Source organism: Scylla paramamosain, chromosome 36 (assembly GCF_035594125.1).
Source record: "Scylla paramamosain isolate STU-SP2022 chromosome 36, ASM3559412v1, whole genome shotgun sequence".
NCBI classification, from domain to species: domain Eukaryota; kingdom Metazoa; phylum Arthropoda; class Malacostraca; order Decapoda; family Portunidae; genus Scylla; species Scylla paramamosain.
In genome coordinates this window covers 1,537,487-1,559,081 of record NC_087186.1, presented here as the reverse complement: position 1 = coordinate 1,559,081, position 21,595 = coordinate 1,537,487, and the positions used below count along the sequence as shown (strand labels likewise).

Below are 21,595 nucleotides of genomic sequence, written 5' to 3'. Positions count from 1 at the left end.
ACTCCTTTTGGTATTATTTGAATTTGTACCCATTTCACTCCTTTTGGTATTATTGGAATTTATACCCCCAATCACTTACCTCATTTTGTTTTTTTTGTTTTTTTCCTGCAGTTTTTATGATACCTAATTGTGACTTTTATAAGACATATTTCTTTTATAGTCTTCCTGTTGAAAACTAATAGTTTTTGAGCAGGACTTTTCTATTATTATTTGGCCCACACAGAAGGGCTGTCATGGCAGACCTGTTCAGCTTGCATCTCTTCACAGTCAACACTGTTGCCACCTACTGATCTTCTTCAACACTAATATTGAATGCTCCAATTACATTTGATTTATTATTTGATACCCAATCATATGCAATCACTTCTCATGCTGCGCTGCATGAATGTCACCCAATGTGGAGGCTCACCTAGTTGGCTACCCTTTCATGACATATATGTATAGGCAGGTAGAAGTTATTTATATGAATAGATATGAAATAGATTTGAGATATCATTTACACAATGGGCAAGCTCTGTTTGGTGTGAGCTCTTACTCCACATTATATAATCAAGATGTCCTACAAGGATAAGGTGTCCTCATTGAAATTTCTAAGAAATCATGGGTTCTGCCAGCCATATTTCCCTTACCTTCAGCCAATGACTCCGTTGATAGTGAAAACTAAGGTATGCATGTTACTAAGTTAGGTTAGTATTCTTTGTTAATTGTCTGACCTTGTGGTGCATATTCATGGTGCACAATGCCTCTATAGTAAAAAAAAACAGGTGATCATCAGTTTAACATTGTTGTATACCTGTCTTGCTTTCTTTGGGATTGGTAAGGCTGGATGTTTCCATAGGGATGATTGCAATTTTGTTTCAGGGTCATAGCCATTCACCGGTCTCATTGCCAGAGATGATAGTTTTCATGAAGTTTTGATCTTGGCGAGCACACTCTAGCATGTCCTGGAAGATTTTCTTTAAATTTTCTTTTTGCTGGTCAGACAGTAACTTTGGTACGAATTTGGCTGACACCCTCCTCATGAACAAATCTTGTGTCATAATTGACTGAACTGACCCATGGCTGATTCCAACTTTGGCAGCAATCTCCTCAATAGCCACATGATGGTCTTCATAGACTTTTTCTCAAACCTTTGCAATCATTTTGTCATTTCTGCTAGTCTGCACAACATGGCTTTCTGTCCACTGAAGTGCATCCATCTTTAGACCAGGTGTACCACTCCACAGCATCATCTCAAAAGGCCTTCTGAATCTTCTTGATAGCCTGGGTTTACATATCAACAAGTTTTTGGCAGAATTTGATACAGTACTTTGCTCATTGTGCTCGGTCATCTTGACTCAAAAAGAAGAATCACACAGCACACTCTTCACATCTGTACTCAATACATCACTGTGGGTGACTCACACTACCTATAGACACAAAAAAATTTTGTGCATGCTTAATAAGGAGGAGGCAGTAGGCACCTGCAAAAATTATAATTACTCCTAGTGAGGTCTAAAGCACTGGATCAGAGGGTGCTGTGTCTCACAATACAAGGGGGCAGTCACAGCCTGTCCTCTAAAGACAACTCTATACAAGCACCTAATTACACACACACCCTTCACTCAAAATTCAAAATCATGGTGACTCCTACACCAGCCTCAGAGTCCCCATCTGGGGAAAGGATCGCAAATGTCCCCAGGTCAGACTTCTCTTCTGGTATCAACTCTAAGTGTCTTGACTCATCCCTCAACATTTTCTTCATTAATTTCTGCATATAAGACACAGGCTCATCTTCTGAGACTTTTTTGGGGAAAAAAGGCACCTATTTTGTTCATTCATAGATATTGTTTGCAAGACTTCCAAAATAATGTTAATGATTACATACATATTTTAAACATTTGTAACATGCATTCTGGAGCCAGTTCCCACCCAGTCCTTCTCACCATCTTTCCCACCACACTGCTCTTCTCCCCTCACTGTTATTACTCCACATCCACAGGCCATCACTAGAAGACCTGTTGGGTGGTTTCCAAGACCCCAGCTTGGCCTTCAAGGCACTTAAGCATACCAAGGTCTTCCTCCAAATGACAGGGCAGCTCACCAGAATATAACCAGATAACTTGCCTGCTGCCAGCACCTTCAGGGCTCTAGAGGTTGTAGCACCACAGCCTGCACAGCCCCTCAAATCCCCAACAAGAGCAAGAACACGACAGGGTAGTTGGAGCGATGGCTTCAAGACTCACTACCACTGTACAGGGCAGCTGTTACTTTTGTACATCATGTGCTGCTTACAAGACTGTGCCTAAAAATCTGAGAGGAAAAAGTAAAAGCTCACAAGACTGGTTGATGAGACAGCTAAATGATCCTTATGTGAAGTTGGCCAAGCAATATCAGTACAGGTGAGGCTCAGCACTCTCTTTTACTCCTTCCTTTCCCACATTAGCCACCTTCCCATTCCTTCCCCAGCAAGGCCTCTATGATCATTAGCCAATGCAAGACACTTTGGAATAGAATGACAGAGTATGCCAGTTTTTTGGGGACCACTTCTTGGTAAATATGTTAATCGTGATAATTTTTCAGACTGAGATGAATTTTTTAATGCTCAAAATATGATGCTTTTTCAAAAGGAGATAGTGACATTAATTATCTTAGCTATAGCAGCTCCTCATGAAGCAGCTAAATTATGTGGATATTGGTGATGAATACATACTGTACAATTTAGGTGTGAGGGTTGTTTTAGGGTCATGCATGGTTATATTGGTGATGTGATCCATCGTACACTGCATCACAAACTATAAGTCCATGCTGACAGGGTTTGCTTAGAGAGATATAGTGTGATGCATGTGTTAGTATGTTGGTTTCCAATATGTAATGATGCATACTTTCTTGTATCTCTTTCATTCAGTAAATGAGAACTGTATTTTCAATAACATTAGAATATCATTAAATGTCACCTACTTCCAGCCAATGTATCAGTTATTTTCAGCTAGTCACTATGTGTATATGTTGCAGCCACAGCAGTCAGCTAGTTACCCACAAAGGTATTCATTGTCACAATGGCAACTGAGTGCAGTGAAAACAAATTTAAATACTTGGATTTTATCATGCAGTTCCATAAGCAAGGCATACAATTCTTAAGATTGCACCATATTTTGCCAGAATTAGTCGAGTGCTGAACAATCGATGGCACCAGTACCCTTTGAGGATGAGGAAGAGGAGGTCTGCCAATCATACCTTGGACTCTTTATTTTCTATTAAGGTTTAGGTCTGGTCATGTTAGGTTAATGTCCTTAACCCATAAACTGCGACATTCATCATATGATGAACAGCATGTAACTGAGACTTACATCATATGATATGAAGGCTATTTTTAATCTTGGCGGCCTATATTTCACACCCATATGTCTTGAAATGATGCTTGGCAACTAAGGTGAGTGAGCCCATGCTCTCTCTCTCTCTCTCTCTCTCTCTCTCTCTCTCTCTCTCTCTCTCTCTCTCTCTCTCTCTCTCTCTCTCTCTCTCTCTCTCTCTCTCTCTCTCTCTCTCTCTCTCTCTCTCTCTCTCTCTCTCTCTCTCTCTCTCTTCCATGCATGTGTGTGTCTGTGACAGAATATTTGTATGTATTGTTACAACCACAATTCCCAGCCCCTTCACCAAGCTGCCACACCTGGACTAGCTTCACTGAGCCACCTCCTATGTGGACTCAGTGCAGGGGTCAGATATGGGTGTACATGGTCCCTTGTGACTCCTGCACCTTTTTTACTACAGTCATGACTCCAGGTAACACTAATTTGAGGTCGCCATTCTGTTTTACCTACCCACAGACAAGTAATCAGACTATGAGGTTGTTTGTGACTCATGGAATTATGACCTGATGACATTAGAAATTATTCTATAAAAATTATGATAATTATGTTACAAACACGTATGATTGCAATGACAATGTGTATAGCAATAATTATGGTGATGAGTATTCTAATATTATTGCTGTTGCTCTCTTTCTAACACTAAGAAATGAATTACACTGATTCCTGCTGTTGCTGGTACTACTTTTGTTACTACTACTACTACTACTACTACTACTACTACTACTACTACTACTACTACTACTACTACTACTACTATACCTGGTACAACTTGCCATGAAAGCAGGAACTCCACTTCTGAGACTTACCATAAAATAGGCTACACTTTCTGTGATTCGCTGATGAGGTGAGGTGACAACACACACACACACACACACACACACACTCACACACATTTTGTCTTATTCTGATAAAGAGCTATATATTTTATTGCAAAATCTATTTATCTTTTATATATGTGCAATCCTTGCAATTAAGGATTTTTCTTGGATTTTACTATGCAAAGAATAACCACTGCTACTTGAATAAACATTCTCTCTCTCTCTCTCTCTCTCTCTCTCTCTCTCTCTCTCTCTCTCTCTCTCTCTCTCTCTCTCTCTCTCTCTCTCTCTCTCTCTCTCTCTCTCTCTCTCTCTCTCTCTCTCTCTCTCTCTCTCTCTCTTGCATGCGTGTGCACATGCCACCCACTGATAAGGGTCATCATAAAATTTATACAGATGAATGATATTTTCATAGTAAAAGAACAGAAGCTGAAATTGGTTATATTTCCTGAATAAGAAACTCTTTTTTTGTAGGAGGGACTGAGATGCCAGTCCTAGAAATGGGTCCATAGTGGTAGTCAAAAATTGAAGGATAATTGTCTTGAAACCTCTCTCTTGAAGGAATTCAAGTCATAGGTGTAGCGTTAGGGCAATCCACAGGCGAGCAATGTGTTGCAACATTTATTGTAGCGTTCCAACCTGTGGGTCCAGGATAAATCAGCCCGATACCAAATCATGGTAAAATCATATGAGCGTAGAAACACTAAAAATACAAAAATAATCACTACATAACATGATCAGACCTTGAATAGTTCCCATGTACCTCATAGTATAATAAGTACAGAAATCACAAAAATATCTCTGCAGTTCACAATATGATAAACCTCCCAAACAATGGATAAATACCCTGTGTGACTCACATCATTATAAAGCTCAGAAAATCCTCATACATATCACTGTAAATCATAGCATGACAAAAATCACACAAATACACAATAACCATAACACTCACAACATTGCCAGCGTCAGTTGTGTTGAAAATACTATGGCGTGGAATCCCCAACAGCCGGATACGTCACTGGTGCTTTGATAATTGATAGGTAATCCACTGACGTCTCACTTTCATAACCCTACAAACCACAGACATGTCAATATCTCATTCCCTGATCATATGATTAGTATAATTTAATAAACACAATCATAGGCACTAATAACCCAGGATTGATAACAAGTGGTACAGAAATAATGTTGAGCACATGAAGCAAATTGTAACTACTATGAAGATAACCCTGAACAATAATCATGTAAAGGTTATAACACTTACAGTCTATAGAACAGGAGGGGCGACCTTATTCCCGAGTCCTACGAGGGAGACCCGTAGCTAGCAAACCGTCTCCACTTGTCTCACTCTCCTGTCTGTCAGTGTCTATATCAGGCCGCGCGGGCCTCCACAACAACCGTGTGCCACTCCGCATAAACTATACTCTTTAACAAATCCATTGTAGTCTACTTATACAGTATTTTTATCACATCAAATATCAAATACACAATTTACGGACAAATACATACATAGTTGGTGTAAACTCGTTCAGCATACAATAAGAAGTATATTAAGAGAAATAAAACAAATAATATTGGAACCATACCACTGACGGGTAGCACGAACGTAAAATAAACTTAACTTAACATGCGCATAATCATGTTACACTCCCCACCCCAAGAAAAAGAATTAAAATTATTGTTCTTCGATCGGAAGTATCAACACAAGTTTGTGGACAGATCTGTTAACCTTTATATCTTGATGACCCTTATACATGCTATTTCCGCTTTGTAACTTGTATCTAATTTGTACATCTCTAACCTTACCATCAGAACTCGGTAAAACTTGACACACTTCAGCAAGTTTCCAATGCCCTTTCAAATTATTACTATCCTGCACCAAAACAATATCTCCCACTCGGAGATTTCTTTTCTCACAATGCCATTTTTGTTGTACAATTAATGTTGAAAAATAATGCATCATCCATTTCTTCCAGAAGGATTTTACAATTGCATTGATGAACCTTTGGCGAGTCCTTGTGTTTGTACTGCTGTCAAATACACCTTCTGGTGTGTGTACACTTGCACGCCCTAGTATTAGATCATTTGGACAAAGATAAGATCCCTTAGTACAGTCTGAACCATTTTTCATACCTATTGGTCTCTCGTTCAACATATTTGCAATCTCAAACATTGCTGATTGTAATTCACCAAATGTCAATGTACTGTCACCTATTACTCTGGTCATAACTCTCTTCACCAATTTTACCATAGCTTCTGAGCACCCATTCTCCCATGGAGCATCAGCAGATTTTGTAAATTTCCACTCCATACCGCCTTCTCGGCTAAATTGTGATAATTTTTCCTGGTCTTGAGTCAAGAAACAAACTTCTTTACTTGCCAATTTGAGTTGTGAACCATGGTCGGAATACATTGAGTGAGGGAAGCCTCTGATGGCTGTAAACCTACGAAGAGTAGTGATGAGACTGTCAGTATCATACCCTTCTACTAAGTCAACATATGATGCTCTTGTGCTGAGACAATTTACTACAACACCATACACCTTTTTTTTACATCTTCCTTTGACTGTATCCTTAATCATTAATGGGCCAAATAGATCAAGAGCAGAATGGTAAAAGGGAGGTGAAGGTTTCAACCTTTCTTCTGGTACTGGTCCCATGCTTTGTCCAATCACTTGTTTTTCTAAACGTCTGCATGTCACGCAGCGAGATTTAACTGATTTGATTAACTTTCTAGCTTGAGGAATCCAAAATTTAGCCTGTAGTTTACATAGAGTAGATTCAATCCCTCCATGGTCTTTATCATGAATATCCTTAATGCACACCTCTGTGAGTCTATGTTTAGTGGGAAGTAGAATGAAAGCTTCATTATTGTAATTATTCTTCAGCCATGCAGCAATTCTTGATCCTACATATATTATTCCATCCTTACAAAATGGACCTAACCGCTTGAACCTTTTTTCCCAGTTGTCTGTTAAAGAAATCTGGGCTCTTTTGATCCATAATATTTCTGCTTGTTTAAGTTGATCTACTGTTGGTGATGCCAGGATTCCCTTGAAAGAACGCGCATGAAGGGCATTCAAAACTCTTGCAGTGACTCCTATAATTTTGCGGTATGAATTAAATCTGTCTATGTCAAACATATTGCAGTCATTAATATGCCAGTTGTTTACTTCAGCTGTGTTAATGATGGACTTTATCTCTGGTGTTGGAGAGATTGACTTCATGGGCCATTGAGAAAATGGTAATTCTAAGAAAGTGGGTCCACACTGCCAGCATGACGTTGGACCCATATCAACAAATTTACTTGAACGGGTCATTAGGTCAGCTATGTTTACTTCAGTCGAGATCCAGTGCCATTCATTACTCAAGGAGCTTTCTTTTATTTCTACAATTCTATTTGCAACATAAGTTCCAGCCTTAATATTGTGTTTTGTTATTTGTGAAAGCACAATCTCAGAGTCAGTAAAGTGGTGAACATGATCAAATCTGATGTTAGTTTCGTTCATTATTGTATTGCGGAGGCGAACACTAAGAACTGCACTGGACAACTCCAGTCTGGGAATAGTCTGTGTCTTAATTGGTGCGAGTCTGCTTTTGGCTGCAAGTAGCTTTGATTGATACTTATCTTTCCCAACACGCCAACGTGCATAAGCACACGCAGAATATGCTAGGGTGCTCGCATCATTAAACAGTATCAGGGTTGGTTCAACTAATTCAGCATTACAAATGCATCTAGGCAATTTAATAGTTCCCAATTCATGCATATCATGACAGAATTTGTACCATTTCCCTATAAATTCCTCAGGTAAAGGATCATCCCAGTCTAATTTCCGTCCATTCTCATCAATGTACTCAATGATTTGTCTCATCAACAGTTTACCACGTAAAGTCACTGGTGTAACAAACCCCATGGGATCAAATATTGTTGATATGTAACTAAGAGCCTTTCTTTTAGTTAGTGGATTTTGTGGTTCATCGGAATTACTCTTAACTTCAACACTGCAAGTCTGTTTACACGTACTTTTCATTTTCATCTTGAAACTTATTTCATCTTCTACAGGGTTCCATACTAATCCCAGAACCTTTTCTCCTGGTATACCTGACAAGTCCACATCATTTCCAACTTGGGTCTTCCCACTTATGATCCACTCCTTCATGTGAAAGTTTCCACGGTTCAGAATAAGCTCAACATCCTTTATGATCTGACTAGCCTTCTCTGTATCATTCATGCTATGTATGATATCATCCATGTAACTATCTTGCACAATTACGTTGGCTGCTTCAGGGAATTCCTCCTTGCATTTCTCAGCTGTTTGTCTCATAGCAAGTATAGCAATAGCCGGACTACAAATGTCTCCAAAGGGAACTGCTGTGAGGGCATAGTGGTCTGGGGCCCGATCCTCAAAGTCTCGCCAAAGAAACCTGTGTACGTGACTGTCAAATTCAGATAACCTGATGCTATTAAACATCTTGGCTATATCTCCAACAAATGCTATGGAACCTTCTCTGAATCTAAGTAAAAGACCAAAAAGACTGTTCATTACATTGGGACCCTTAGCCCAATAATTATTCAGCACATGACCATTATATGAGGCAGAAGCATTAAATACAATGCGAGTAGGGGTGGAAGCTGAACTTTGTTTCAACACCTCATGATGAGACAAATAGTGCACTGGACCTTTGTACCAATTTAACTCCTCCCTATTTAGTTTTCTAGCAACACCTCTCTTTAACATGTCATCAATTTGTACCTTGTAATTTTCTGTTGACCTACTGCCCAACTTCTTCAGTCGCTTTTCCGTACCTTTAAGTTTCATTAGTGCTACCCCAAAATTATTCGGCAAATGATGTGGATCTTTAATCCAAGGGTAATGTACAGTCCAGGTCTTCTCTTTCTCCTGATATTCAAGTCCACTGAGAATCAATTTCATTTCTTCTTCTTCCTTTACAGTTATGTGCGTCTCTCTATTGCAGTCTTTACAGTTAATGCAATTGGTACATTTGGGTCTACAATTTGTGCCTAGGTGATCCATTGCAAACAAATTATCTATATCCTCCTTAAAAGTTCTACAGATCTCCCCTTGAATTTCAAAAGTGTTAGATGTTAAGGACATGTGGTTTACTTGAGCCACATAGTGCTCTGTATATTCATTTTTGAGTTCTGGGTGCGATCCTCTGACACAATAGCCGAAGGGACCTTTCATGAGTTGCAATTTCCCTACAGTTTTAACAGTTGTAGGAATGATGTCACAACTGTCAGCACCAATCAAAAGATCAACTCTCCCATGAGGACGGAAAATATGCATTGACTGAGAAACTCCTAACTGAGAAAGAATTATGTCCATAGGGACTGGATTAACTTCTGAAGTGATTTCATCCATTCCTACACATTGTATTAAATATTGTTTACCTGTCTCATCTACAAGAGGCATTTTATACATTTTAGTGAATACAGTATCACTTACATTTCCAACTGTTGTCATAGTGATGTTATATGGTGTGCCACATAATCCTAAGTCCCGTGCTTTGCGATGAGTCACCAAGCTACTTGTACTGCCGGGATCAAAAAGAGTTACTAATGAGTCATCTTTACAGTTAACTTGACCAATCATCAGCAAAGTACAACCATCTGACTTGTTGGTGTGAATATTAATATCATTTTGATAAAGCAAATAGTGAAGTCTCGGATGATGTGGCTTACCACAAACATTACCATTTCCTAACTTCATGTAGCAACTGCGTTTTTCCTGACAATCCTTAGAACTGTGTCCCATTGCCAAACAGTGAAAACAAACATGGTTCTTCCGTAAAACCTCCATCTTGTTTGAGGGTTCCAAATTATGAAATGTGTTACAGCGACTGATAGTGTGCGAATCAGAATTGTGATACCAACAAAAGTTGGGGTTTCCGTAGTTTTGTCTATGACGTCCAACCTGTGAACCCCCACTAGATAGTGTTTGAGTGAACTTCTGCATTATACTTTCCATGTTAGCCTGATGTTCTGCTTGTTGAAGTTGCAACTTTTGCAATGTTCTCATAATTTGACTGTCATCCTCTTTTACCTCTACACTATGAACAGTAGCCTTGGAATTATGTGACCTCTTACGAACATCTTTGTCTATATAATCAAGGACATTCTTTTCTTCCTTCAAATACTTTAACAACTCAGGAAAAGCATTTACTTTATTTGACAGATTTTGGTAGATCTTAGTCCACTCTCTTTTTTGTTGGGGTGGAAGTATTTTCTCAATTAAGCTTATCACAATTACAGTGGACATCTGTACTTCTAAATTATTTTTACTCATGTCAGTCCAGCACTTTTCTATGACTTCCACGGTTTCTACAAATTTACCAGTATTGCCTTCAGCAATTGGCTTTAATTCTTGCAGTTGGTTGATAACAGTATCTGTCAATCTAACTGGATCAGCATACCTTTGGTCAAGACGACGGAACATTTCCTTGTAATCATCATCTACTCCATGTACTACACTTAGCGCTTCACCTGATAAGCACTGTTTTAAGGCAAAGGCATTTTCCCCATAATTGACAGTCATTATTTTATCATAGTTGCTGCGAAATGTCTGGTATTGGCGTATGTCACCTTCAAATTTAGGAGGTTCTATTGGCTTCACCTTAACCTTAGTTGCACTATCTGTTAAGGCTGTCTCCTTTTCCTTTTTACATAGCTGTAATAAAGTCTCACAAGCACCTGTCTTCAACAATTCTGCCTGAACTATATACTGTTCTTCATTCTTAAGTTTTCCATTAAAGTCCTCCTCCTCTTGATCACTCTCACATAATGCGTCCATCACATCCTCGTGTCGTCTCTCGAGTTCCCGAAAAGCGTCCTTTACTTCCTCATAATAATCCTCAATAATGCTAGATGGCTTACCCTGCTTCACTTGCTCAGAGAGTAGGTTACACTTCCTAGTTAGCTTTCCACGGGCTGTCCCTCGTAGTCTCCGTCGGCGCTCAAGGTCCTCCGTCTTGGGCATGGTTGTGGGTGTTGTTGGAATGTAGCGTTAGGGCAATCCACAGGCGAGCAATGTGTTGCAACATTTATTGTAGCGTTCCAACCTGTGGGTCCAGGATAAATCAGCCCGATACCAAATCATGGTAAAATCATATGAGCGTAGAAACACTAAAAATACAAAAATAATCACTACATAACATGATCAGACCTTGAATAGTTCCCATGTACCTCATAGTATAATAAGTACAGAAATCACAAAAATATCTCTGCAGTTCACAATATGATAAACCTCCCAAACAATGGATAAATACCCTGTGTGACTCACATCATTATAAAGCTCAGAAAATCCTCATACATATCACTGTAAATCATAGCATGACAAAAATCACACAAATACACAATAACCATAACACTCACAACATTGCCAGCGTCAGTTGTGTTGAAAATACTATGGCGTGGAATCCCCAACAGCCGGATACGTCACTGGTGCTTTGATAATTGATAGGTAATCCACTGACGTCTCACTTTCATAACCCTACAAACCACAGACATGTCAATATCTCATTCCCTGATCATATGATTAGTATAATTTAATAAACACAATCATAGGCACTAATAACCCAGGATTGATAACAAGTGGTACAGAAATAATGTTGAGCACATGAAGCAAATTGTAACTACTATGAAGATAACCCTGAACAATAATCATGTAAAGGTTATAACACTTACAGTCTATAGAACAGGAGGGGCGACCTTATTCCCGAGTCCTACGAGGGAGACCCGTAGCTAGCAAACCGTCTCCACTTGTCTCACTCTCCTGTCTGTCAGTGTCTATATCAGGCCGCGCGGGCCTCCACAACAACCGTGTGCCACTCCGCATAAACTATACTCTTTAACAAATCCATTGTAGTCTACTTATACAGTATTTTTATCACATCAAATATCAAATACACAATTTACGGACAAATACATACATAGTTGGTGTAAACTCGTTCAGCATACAATAAGAAGTATATTAAGAGAAATAAAACAAATAATATTGGAACCATACCACTGACGGGTAGCACGAACGTAAAATAAACTTAACTTAACATGCGCATAATCATGTTACAATAGGGAGGTGTAAATACAGAAGCAGGCAGGGAGTTCTGGAGTTTGCCAGAGAAAGGGATGAATGATTGAGAATACTGGTTAACTCTTGCATTAGAAAGGTGGACAGAATAGAGGTGAGAGAAAGAAGAAAGTCTTGTGCAGTGAGGCTGCACAAGACACAAGGAGGGGAGGCATGCAGTTAGCAAGATCAAAAGAGCAGTTAGTATGAAAATAGTGGTAGAAGACAGCTAGAGATGCAACTGTAATGAAACCCACCTTTGTTCTCGGTCTCGTTTCTCTCTGGCCCTTGGTACCCTGGCCAACCCAACCATTGTCCTTGGTCTCGTTGCTCCCTGACCCTTGGTAACCTGGTCAGCCCAGTTTGTCGTGTGTGCACGGTGGTGACGGTCCTATCTCCAGTGGCAAAGTGACCCGTAACTCACCTCTTTCTCTGCATGAATCACCTTGCCATCTAGCCTCGCTCCCGGTGACCTTGCCCTTTTCCGCCTGCCACCCTTTATTCCCCGCCTGGCCAATTAAATAAACACTGTCTTTTCAATTTCTGTGTGTAGTCTGTTATCCGTATACAGACATCTACTCCAAGTTTGCGCCCCCCTCCCGGATCCCTTGCCAACTCTCAAAAGAGGGTTGGTTTGTGGGCCACCTGTCTATCATATATAGCATGAGAACAAGCAGTGTTAAACCAAGATTTGGAAGTTTTAGGTCGAGAATAAGAGTGAGGAATGAACACCTCCATGCAAGACACTATCACCTCTGTTATGCGCTCGGCACACAAAGATGGATCTCTGACATGGAAGCAGTAGTCATTCCAAGGAAAATCAGCAAAATACCTCCTCAGGTCTCCCCAGCTAGCAGAGGCAAAATGCCAGAGGCACCTTTGCTTAGGGGTTATCCTGAGGAGGGATTGGAGCGATAGGACAAGATACAGATATGAGATTGTGATGGGAGGAGGCCAATGGAAAAGAGAGGGTGACAGCATAAGCAGAAGGATTAGAGGTCAGGAAAAGTTCAAGAATGTTGGGCTAATCTCCAAGATGGTCAGGAATACGAGTAGGGTGTTGCACCAGTTGCTCTAGATCATGGAGGATAGCAAAGTTGAAGGCAAGTTCACCAGTGGTCAGTGAAGGGAGAGGAAAGCCAAAGCTGGTGGTGAACATATAAGTCTCCAAGAATGGAGATCTCTGCAAAAGAGAAGAGAGTCAGAATGTGCTCCACTTTGAAAGTTAAGTAGTCAAAGAATTTCTTATAGTTAGAGGAGTTAGGTGAGAGGTATACAGCACAGATAAATTTAGTTTTTGAGAGTGACTCTGTAGTCATAGCCAGATGGTGGAAAACTCAGAAGATTCAAGAGTGTGGGTATGAGAGCAGGTTAAGTCGTTGCATACATAAACACAACATCCAGCTTTGGATTGAAAATGAGGATAGAGAAAGTAGGAGGGAACAGAAAAGTGGCTACAGTCAGTTGCCTCAGACACCTGAGTTTCAGTGAGGAAAAGAAGATGAGGTTTAGAAGAGGAGAGGTGGTGTTCTACAGATTGAAAATTAGATCTTAAACTGTGAATGTTGCAGAAGTTAATGAAGAAAAAGTTGAGGCACTTAGGGTCGTTATCAGAAGGGCAGTTTGACATGGGGACACTTGTGGTCCCGTCCCCAGATGGGGACTCTGAGGCTGGTGTAGGAGTCGCCATGATAATTTTGAAATTTTGAGTGAAGGGTGTGTGTGTTATTAGGTGCTTGTTGTTTTGTGTGGAGGTAGAGTTGTCTTTAGAGGGTAGGTTGTGACTTGTGTTGTGAGACATAAAGGGAAATGTTCAATGAGGTCACAGATGGGTTTAATGATAAGTTCACAGCACCCCCTGATCCAGTGCTTTAGACTTCACTGGGAGTAATTATCATTTCGGCAGGTGCCTACTACCTCCTCCTCCTCCTCCTCGCTTCTTCCCTTGTGAAGAAAGGTGTGGTGTTGGTGGTGGTGAAGACCTCAGATGCTGGGAGTCTTATCCCAGGAGAGGATTAAGAAGAGTGTGTGTGTGTGTGTGTGTGTATCTCACCAAGCCTTGCCTTGCCTCCCTCACTTCTGCCTTCTTGTCTTTCATTATTTTAATTTATTTGTTTGTGTATTATTTTATTTTATCCTGATTTTTTTTTATTTCTTAATTATCTTTGTGTGTGTGTGTGTGTGTGTGTGTGTGTGTGTGTGTGTGCGTGTGTGTGCACATGTGTTTGAGGAACATTATGTAAGTTGGTATACTTTATTAAAATAGGATGAGGCTTGATGCTTTACTGGACACTCAGAGGGTGCCATGTGAAGGTGGCTGGAAGAGGGGTTGGAAAATGAGGTGAGGGGGCATGACCTTAAAACTCTTTCACACCTGTGAGAGGAATAGACAGGTGGCAAGAGAGTGGTTGGATGTGTGGTGAATGAGGTGAGGCAGTGAAGGGTCTGGAGTCATTTTGCCTGTCTTCATTCTGTTATTTCCTTCTTCATCTCTTTTCACTTTCATTTATATCATCAAACATGCGCACACCTGCATATATTGTCTCTTAGTGTTTTATGCTGTCATTCCCTCATTCATACTTTGTTTTGTAGCACCAATGATTATGAATATTCTGCTCCATCCTTAAAGTCTCTCTCTCTCTCTCTCTCTCTCTCTCTCTCTCTCTCTCTCTCTCTCTCTCTCTCTCTCTCTCTCTCTCTCTCTCTCTCTCTCTCTCTCTCTCTCTCTCTCTCTCTTCCACATAGAAATTATTGGTGAGGAAAGAGTGAGCCATTTATGGCATTGTGAGAAATAACACCCCTCCCCTTCATACATACAGTTGTGTGCTCAGGTTGTGGTCACACATGCATTTTGATGGGTCTTTTTCCATGAATGCCAGGTGAGTCAGGTATGTATATAAAAGCTGTGTATAAAAGCTGGCACGAGGGGAGATGTGTCAGTTAGCAGTAGCATTCACTTCAGCAAAGAGCAGAGCTCCATTGCCCGCCCTGATTCCTTCATAGACAATGTCTGGTATGTATACAAGGATGCATTTATAGCAAAAACAATTTTATTACAATATAAATAAAGTCTATATTATTGATGGTAAAAATAACATAAATAACTAATCTGTTTGATACAATTAATTATTTATTAATTTATATTTTTGCAAGGTTGGTGATTCATACCCCCAGTAATGGCTGAGAATGAAGATTGTGGAAGGAGCAGACGTCTTTACAACAGCCAGTGTAGGACCATGGTGCTTTGTTTCTTGGATTACCTATGAATAGTACATACAACTATGAATGAGACAGAGCTTGAGATACAAACAGTTTTGTCCAGCATTTTAAGAGGGAATTAAAGAAGGGAAGACTTGACTCACCCCTTCCAAAGAGGCGGAAAACTGCACCCATTATGAACAGCATCGACAACTTTGATGAAACCAGTGTTTGCTGAATAATTTAATTATTTTATGAGAGGTGAGATCCCGTTGCTTATGACTATTTTTGAAAAGGTGAAGGAAGCCCTGGTGAGCTTTCAGGGGTCGAGGACTCATTCCACAAAATTATAAAGAAGATGGGCTTCTGCTACAAAAAAGTAAACAGTGGGCAGAAAATCCTTATGGAGAGAGATGATATTGTGCTGGCACAGTGCAAATACTTGTGAAATCTCCAAGAAAACAGGCAATTAGATAATCCATGACCAGAAATATATCTGGATGAAACCTGAATAAATCAAAATGAATGTGTGGCAAAGTGCCAGATGACCTTAGAGGGAGTTTTGGTCCCTAAGGTGAAAACAAGAAGAGGTGCCCACTTCATAATTTTACAAAGTGGTGGAGTCTTATTGATGTTCAAGTTCATGATTCAATGAATCATGATACATTCACAGCATGGTTCAAGGAACAACTGCTTGAGAATATTCCCCCTCGATCATTAATAATTATAGATAATGCCTCATGCCATAATAACATGATAAACAAAGCACCTAATAAAGCAACGAGAAAATGTGATATACTTCAGTGTCTCTAAGACAACACTTATTATTATTGATGTGCCATATCCCGTAGGATGTCGGCAACCATGGTTTGCCACCGCTCCCTGTCTCTAGTTGCTTGTATCAACTGAGCTGCAGACATTCCTCCTCCAGTTACTTGCACCAGTCCATCCATGTACTTCTGTCTTGGTCTTCCTTATGGTCTCTTGCCTTCTATTTTACAGGTTGAGATAGATGTTCCAGTCCCTCTCTTCTCATAACATGGCCCAGGAAGCGCATCTGTCTACTAACCATACTCATCAACTCTCTTCTAACACCCACCCTTTGCAACACTTCATTTGTTCTTCTTTCTGTCCAAGATATCTTAAGCATCCTCCTCCAGAACCACATCTCAGCTGCTTGAAGTCTTTGCTCATCTGCCTTTCCCATTGTCCAGGACTCACAGCCATACAACAAAACCGACCATATAAGACATTTCACAAACCTTCTTCTTGTATCCATTGATACTTTAACATTCGTCACCAAGTTTTTAATCTCGCCATATGCATTCTTTGCAAGTACTATTCTCTTCTTTATATCCATCTCACATTTTCCATCACATGTGATTGTGCTTTCCAAATAATTAAAGTTGTTTGTTTGTTTGAGGGGTTCTGCATCAAGTAATATATTTATTTGTGACGGTTGCTCCTCTTTCGATACTACCATCACTTCCATTTTATTTTTGTTAATTGTTAGGCCTCTCTGTCTTCTTGATCTATTTAGTGTGTTAACCAGGTCTTGCAGTTTGTCTTGCCAGCAGCACCGTATCGTCTGCATATCTTATGTTGTTGATGTTGGTGCCTCCCACTTTTACTCCTTCCATATCTCTTAAATCCCTCATTATAATTTCACTGTAGTAGTTGAAGAGATCAGGGGACATCACACATACCTGTCTCACGCCTCTCTGTATGCTCTGCGTCTCCGACTCCTTATCCCCTACTCGCACTGCTGCTTCTTGGTTCCAATATAAGTTATGTATTAGTCAAAGATCTTTACCATCTATTTCCAACCCTTCCAGCATTCTCATAAGGTCTACATGTTTAACATGCTTTCTCATAATCTACAAAACAAACATAAAGATCTTTCTTCACTTCTATTAATCTTTCTATCAACATCCTCAGAATGAAGATTGCATTCCTCGTACCTTTCTCCTTGATGAAACCACAATGTTCATTTCCAATCTCAGGAAGTATTTTATTCCTCATTCTATCTAGAACCACTCATAAAATTATTTTTGTTACCTGACTCATGATACTAATTGTGCGATGTTTATTGCACTCAAGAGTTCCCGGTATCTTGGGCAAAGTAATAAAAGTTGATTTATACATCTGTGCTACTCTCTCCCCATTCTCATATATTTGCCTAGCAATCTCTGTTAACAGGTCTACACCATATTCATCCAATGCTTCCAACATCTCCCTCGCTGTCCCATCATCTCCTGTTGCCTTTCCTTTTTTTCATTTTCTTTAAAGTTTTCTGCACTTCTGCTTTCATTATCGGTGGGCCCTCCCCATTGTTGTTCACATCAAGGGTTTCTGCCCTATTGTCATTGAATAATTCACCAATATACTCTGTCCACCTTTCCAAAATTGCATCTGCTTCCATCACTACTGTTCCATCCCTCTTTTATTTCAGTGCTAGTTGTTGTTGTTTTCTTTTTGTATGTTATCTCCTTCACTTTTTCATACATCAGCTGTTGGTCCCTTTTACCCAGTTCTTCTATCTCTTCACAGTTGTCGTTCATCCATATTTCCTTTGTCTCAATACATTTTCAATGAATTTGTCTGTTTAGTACATAATACTGTTCCTCATTTCGTCCTTTAAGCTCTCTTCTTTCATCCATCATGTGCAAAATCACTGTCATCGAAGGTTTCCTTGCTCTTCTCTCTTTCTCTGGGATTAAATTGTTTCCTTCTTTGATAGCTTTTTCTAAATTATTCCATTTTTGTTCTGCCGTCTGTTCTGTGCATTCATCTTTCAGCTGTTCGTACTTGAAAACGCTATCCCTCACAATCCAGCACTAACAAAACCAGAGTTGCAGGAGATTATAAAGAACAATGTCAATAGGCAAGTATATGTGACAGATAAAATTGCCCATCAACAAGGTCACCAGGTGCTAAGGTTACTGTCATACCACTATGAGCTGAACCCTATTGAGCTGATATGGGCACAGATAAATTATGTAAGACTAAATAACTCAAACAGCGATCAGACACTGCACAAGGTAGAGAAACTGACCTGAGCCATAATAGAAAACATGACTAATAACAATTGGTGAAAATGTATTGCACATACAATGAAAATGGAGGAAAACTTTATAGACAGTGACATACTGGTGAATCACAGTCTGGAGAATTTCACCATCAGTTTGAAAGACACAAGCAGTGAAGAAGATGAGTGAATAGGAGAGTGGGTGGAGAGAGAGAACAATCTACTATACGATTTTTTGTTTATTTCAGTGAATAAATTATGGTATTAATAAATAGTATTTTTTATCTGTAACCCTACTGACAATAATAATGATGAAAAAATATGAATTGAGAAATGGCAGTAAAGTGGACGGGGAGGGTGGCAAGGAAGATGCGGTTTGGGATCACCCTGTGACCTCATTATTTACCCAGTATTGGGTTGGAAACAGGGGGAGAGAAAGAGAGAGAGAGAGAGAGAGAGAGAGAGAGAGAGAGAGAGAGAGAGAGAGAGAGAGAATGTTTATTCAAGTGGCAGTGGTTATTCTTTTCATAGTAAAAACCAAGAAAAATCCTTATTTGCAAGACACTACATATGTAAAAGATAAATAAGTTTTGTATTAAAATATACAGCTATTTATCAGAATAAGACAATGTGTGTGTGTGTGTGTGTGTGTTTTGTCACCACCTCATCAGCCAATCACAGTGGACTGTAGGTGGAACCTATTTTATGGTAGGTACCAGAGGTGGAGCTTCTGCCTTCATGGCACGTTGAATCAGGTATAACATCATAACTCCTACTACAGCACATCAACAAAAAAACAAAAAAAAAAAGACAAAAAAAGTTACAACAATTATACTGATTATAAAAATTATTATATTTATTGTAGTAATAGTAATAATAATAATAATAATAATAATAATAATGACTAATAATAAAAATATTATTATTATTATAGATGGTAGAAAATAAATAGAATATTGATAATAATGATAAGAAAAGGAGAACACAAATAATAATAATAATATGATGGAAATGTTAATCAACATAAAATAACTATGAGAATATAGTAACTAATATGAAGAATATTAATATAGATACGTGAAAATTATAATAATAACTAACAATGCAAACAATAACAACAATATTACCAAGAACATGAAGATTTAGACACAGTAATGATAGTCATATATAATACATAAGAAGCAGAATAAAATAATAAAACTTATAAAAATAAAGTAATAATAATTAGAAGGATAGAAGACAATGCTTAGATGATGATAATAATAATGATAATAATAATAATAATAATAATAATAATAATAATAATAATAATAATGATAATAATGAAAACAACAAAACTTAAGGAATATAGATAAATGTAGATAATAATAATGACCAACAACTAACTATAACAACGACAATATGTACAATGGTCTGACCATTTTGAATTGAGCGTTTAGGCATTGTCCTTTCTGGGGATTCCCCAGCCTGCAGGGTTGCTACACTTATACCAAGACACACCTCATGTTATGTACTTCCTACCTCAAAATTAAATAGTGTTGTAGTATATATACACTGTGACGCTCTAAAAAAGGCAAGTTGGTGTAATATACCTTTTTTTTTTTTTTTTATGATACTTGCATTGTTTTTTGCAAAATATCACAATACTTAGCATTGTTTCCTCCAGGCGTTGTCATGTCTCCATGGGTGACCGAGTGAGGTCACATGGTCAAAGTGACCGTGTTAATCCATGGTCACTTCCTCTCATGCCGTCAGCCAGGAAACTACCTATTCCACTTGCTCTCTTCACCTCTACAGCTGAGAAAGAGAGCTTATTTACTCAGTAAATAAGTATTTTTAGAAGAAAAGGTGATCCTTACTTGACCCCTCAAGAATTGTTGCCTGAACAATGAAAGCCACCAACGTGCCTTGACTTTTACCTCAATGGTGGTGTGGAAAAAAAATTGTAACTAAAGAATAAAGATATAAAGTCATATTTTACAGGAAATTTCATGTCTAAAAGGAAACCTATCACATTTAAATGAACTTCACATTGGAGAGAGAGAGAGAGAGAGAGAGAGAGAGAGAGAGAGAGAGAGAGAGAGAGGCAGCTTAACTGACTGACAGGCAAATTTTTCTCAAATTCTAATGATTCATAGGCAAGTATAGATCTCTGATAGAAATGGATTTGCATGAAATGTAGCTTGCATATGCAAAGAGAGAGAAAGAAAGGTGGTGTGTGGGGAGCGAGGTTATCAGTGACACATAGTTTCCAATCTGATAATTGCCTGGCCTGTGGCAGCACCACAGGCTGGGAGAATCCCTGGAAAGGACAACACCTAAACGCTCAATCCAAAATGGTCATTCCATAGTAACAATAAGAACAACAATCACAACAATAGTGTGTGTGTGTGTGTGTGTGTGTGTGTGTGTGTGTGTGTCATCATGGTGCGAATTCAGCTATCAGCGATGGATTTGACATTTGAAAAGTTTCCTAACAACATTTTAGAAGAGTAGAAGAAACATATAGTAATAATAATAATAATAATAAAAATAATAATAATAATAATAACAATAATGATAGAAATAGTAAGAGCTAAATAATAATAATAATAATAATAATAATAATAATAATATTGTTTTTATTATTATTATTATTATTATTATTATTATTATTATTATTATTATTATTATTATTATGAGGAGGGTGTTCCACCAATTGCTCTAGGCTGTGGAGGATAGGAAAGTTGAAGATTAGTTGATCAGGATGGTCAGTGAAGGGAGAGGAAAGCCAAAGCTGGTGGTGAACATTGAAGTCTCCAAGAATGGAGATCTCCACTTCCACTTTGGAAGTTAAGTAGTCAAAGAATTTCTTATAATCAGAGGAGTTAGGTGAAAGGTATACAGCACAGATAAATTTTAGTTTGAAAGTGACTCTGTGGTCATAGCTAGATGGTGGGAAACTTGGAAGATTCAAGAGTATGGGCACGAGAGAAGGTTAAGTTGTTGTGCACATAAATGCAACATCCAGCTTTGGATTGAAAATGAAGATAGAGAAAGTAGGAGGGAACAGAAAAGGGGGTTTCTGTCAGTTGTCTCAGACACTTGTGTTTCAGTGAGGAAAAGATAAAGTTTA

At 38.9% G+C, this 21,595-nt stretch overlaps 1 protein-coding gene across 5 annotated transcripts; it reads right to left on the bottom strand.

Annotated features, from left to right (window-relative positions):
* Window positions 1–4,776: 4,776 nt before the first annotated feature.
* Window positions 4,777–12,249, bottom strand: LOC135090819 (uncharacterized). 5 transcript variants are annotated; one of them, XR_010262131.1, is made up of 3 exons: window positions 5,433–12,249; window positions 5,121–5,238; window positions 4,777–4,807 (listed from the first exon to the last, which is right to left on the bottom strand). XR_010262131.1 is itself a non-coding variant. In XM_063987895.1 (3 exons), exon 3 carries the CDS (start codon window positions 11,163–11,165, stop codon window positions 5,844–5,846), a length of 5,322 nt encoding a protein of 1,773 aa, XP_063843965.1. In that variant the 5' UTR covers window positions 11,166–11,247; window positions 11,561–11,678; window positions 11,873–12,249; the 3' UTR covers window positions 4,777–5,843. The 5 variants fall into 5 exon arrangements, 2 of the variants coding, with proteins under 2 accessions (XP_063843965.1, XP_063843964.1); XM_063987895.1 differs by having other exon boundaries at window positions 4,777–11,247; window positions 11,561–11,678; window positions 11,873–12,249; XR_010262130.1 differs by having other exon boundaries at window positions 5,121–12,249.
* Between the last annotated feature and the right edge of the window lie 9,346 nt (window positions 12,250–21,595).

Coding starts and splice junctions, on each gene's coding strand:
- LOC135090819 (XM_063987894.1), bottom strand. CDS start 11,165: ATGCCCAAGACGGAGGACCTTGAGCGCCGACGGAGACTACGAGGGACA.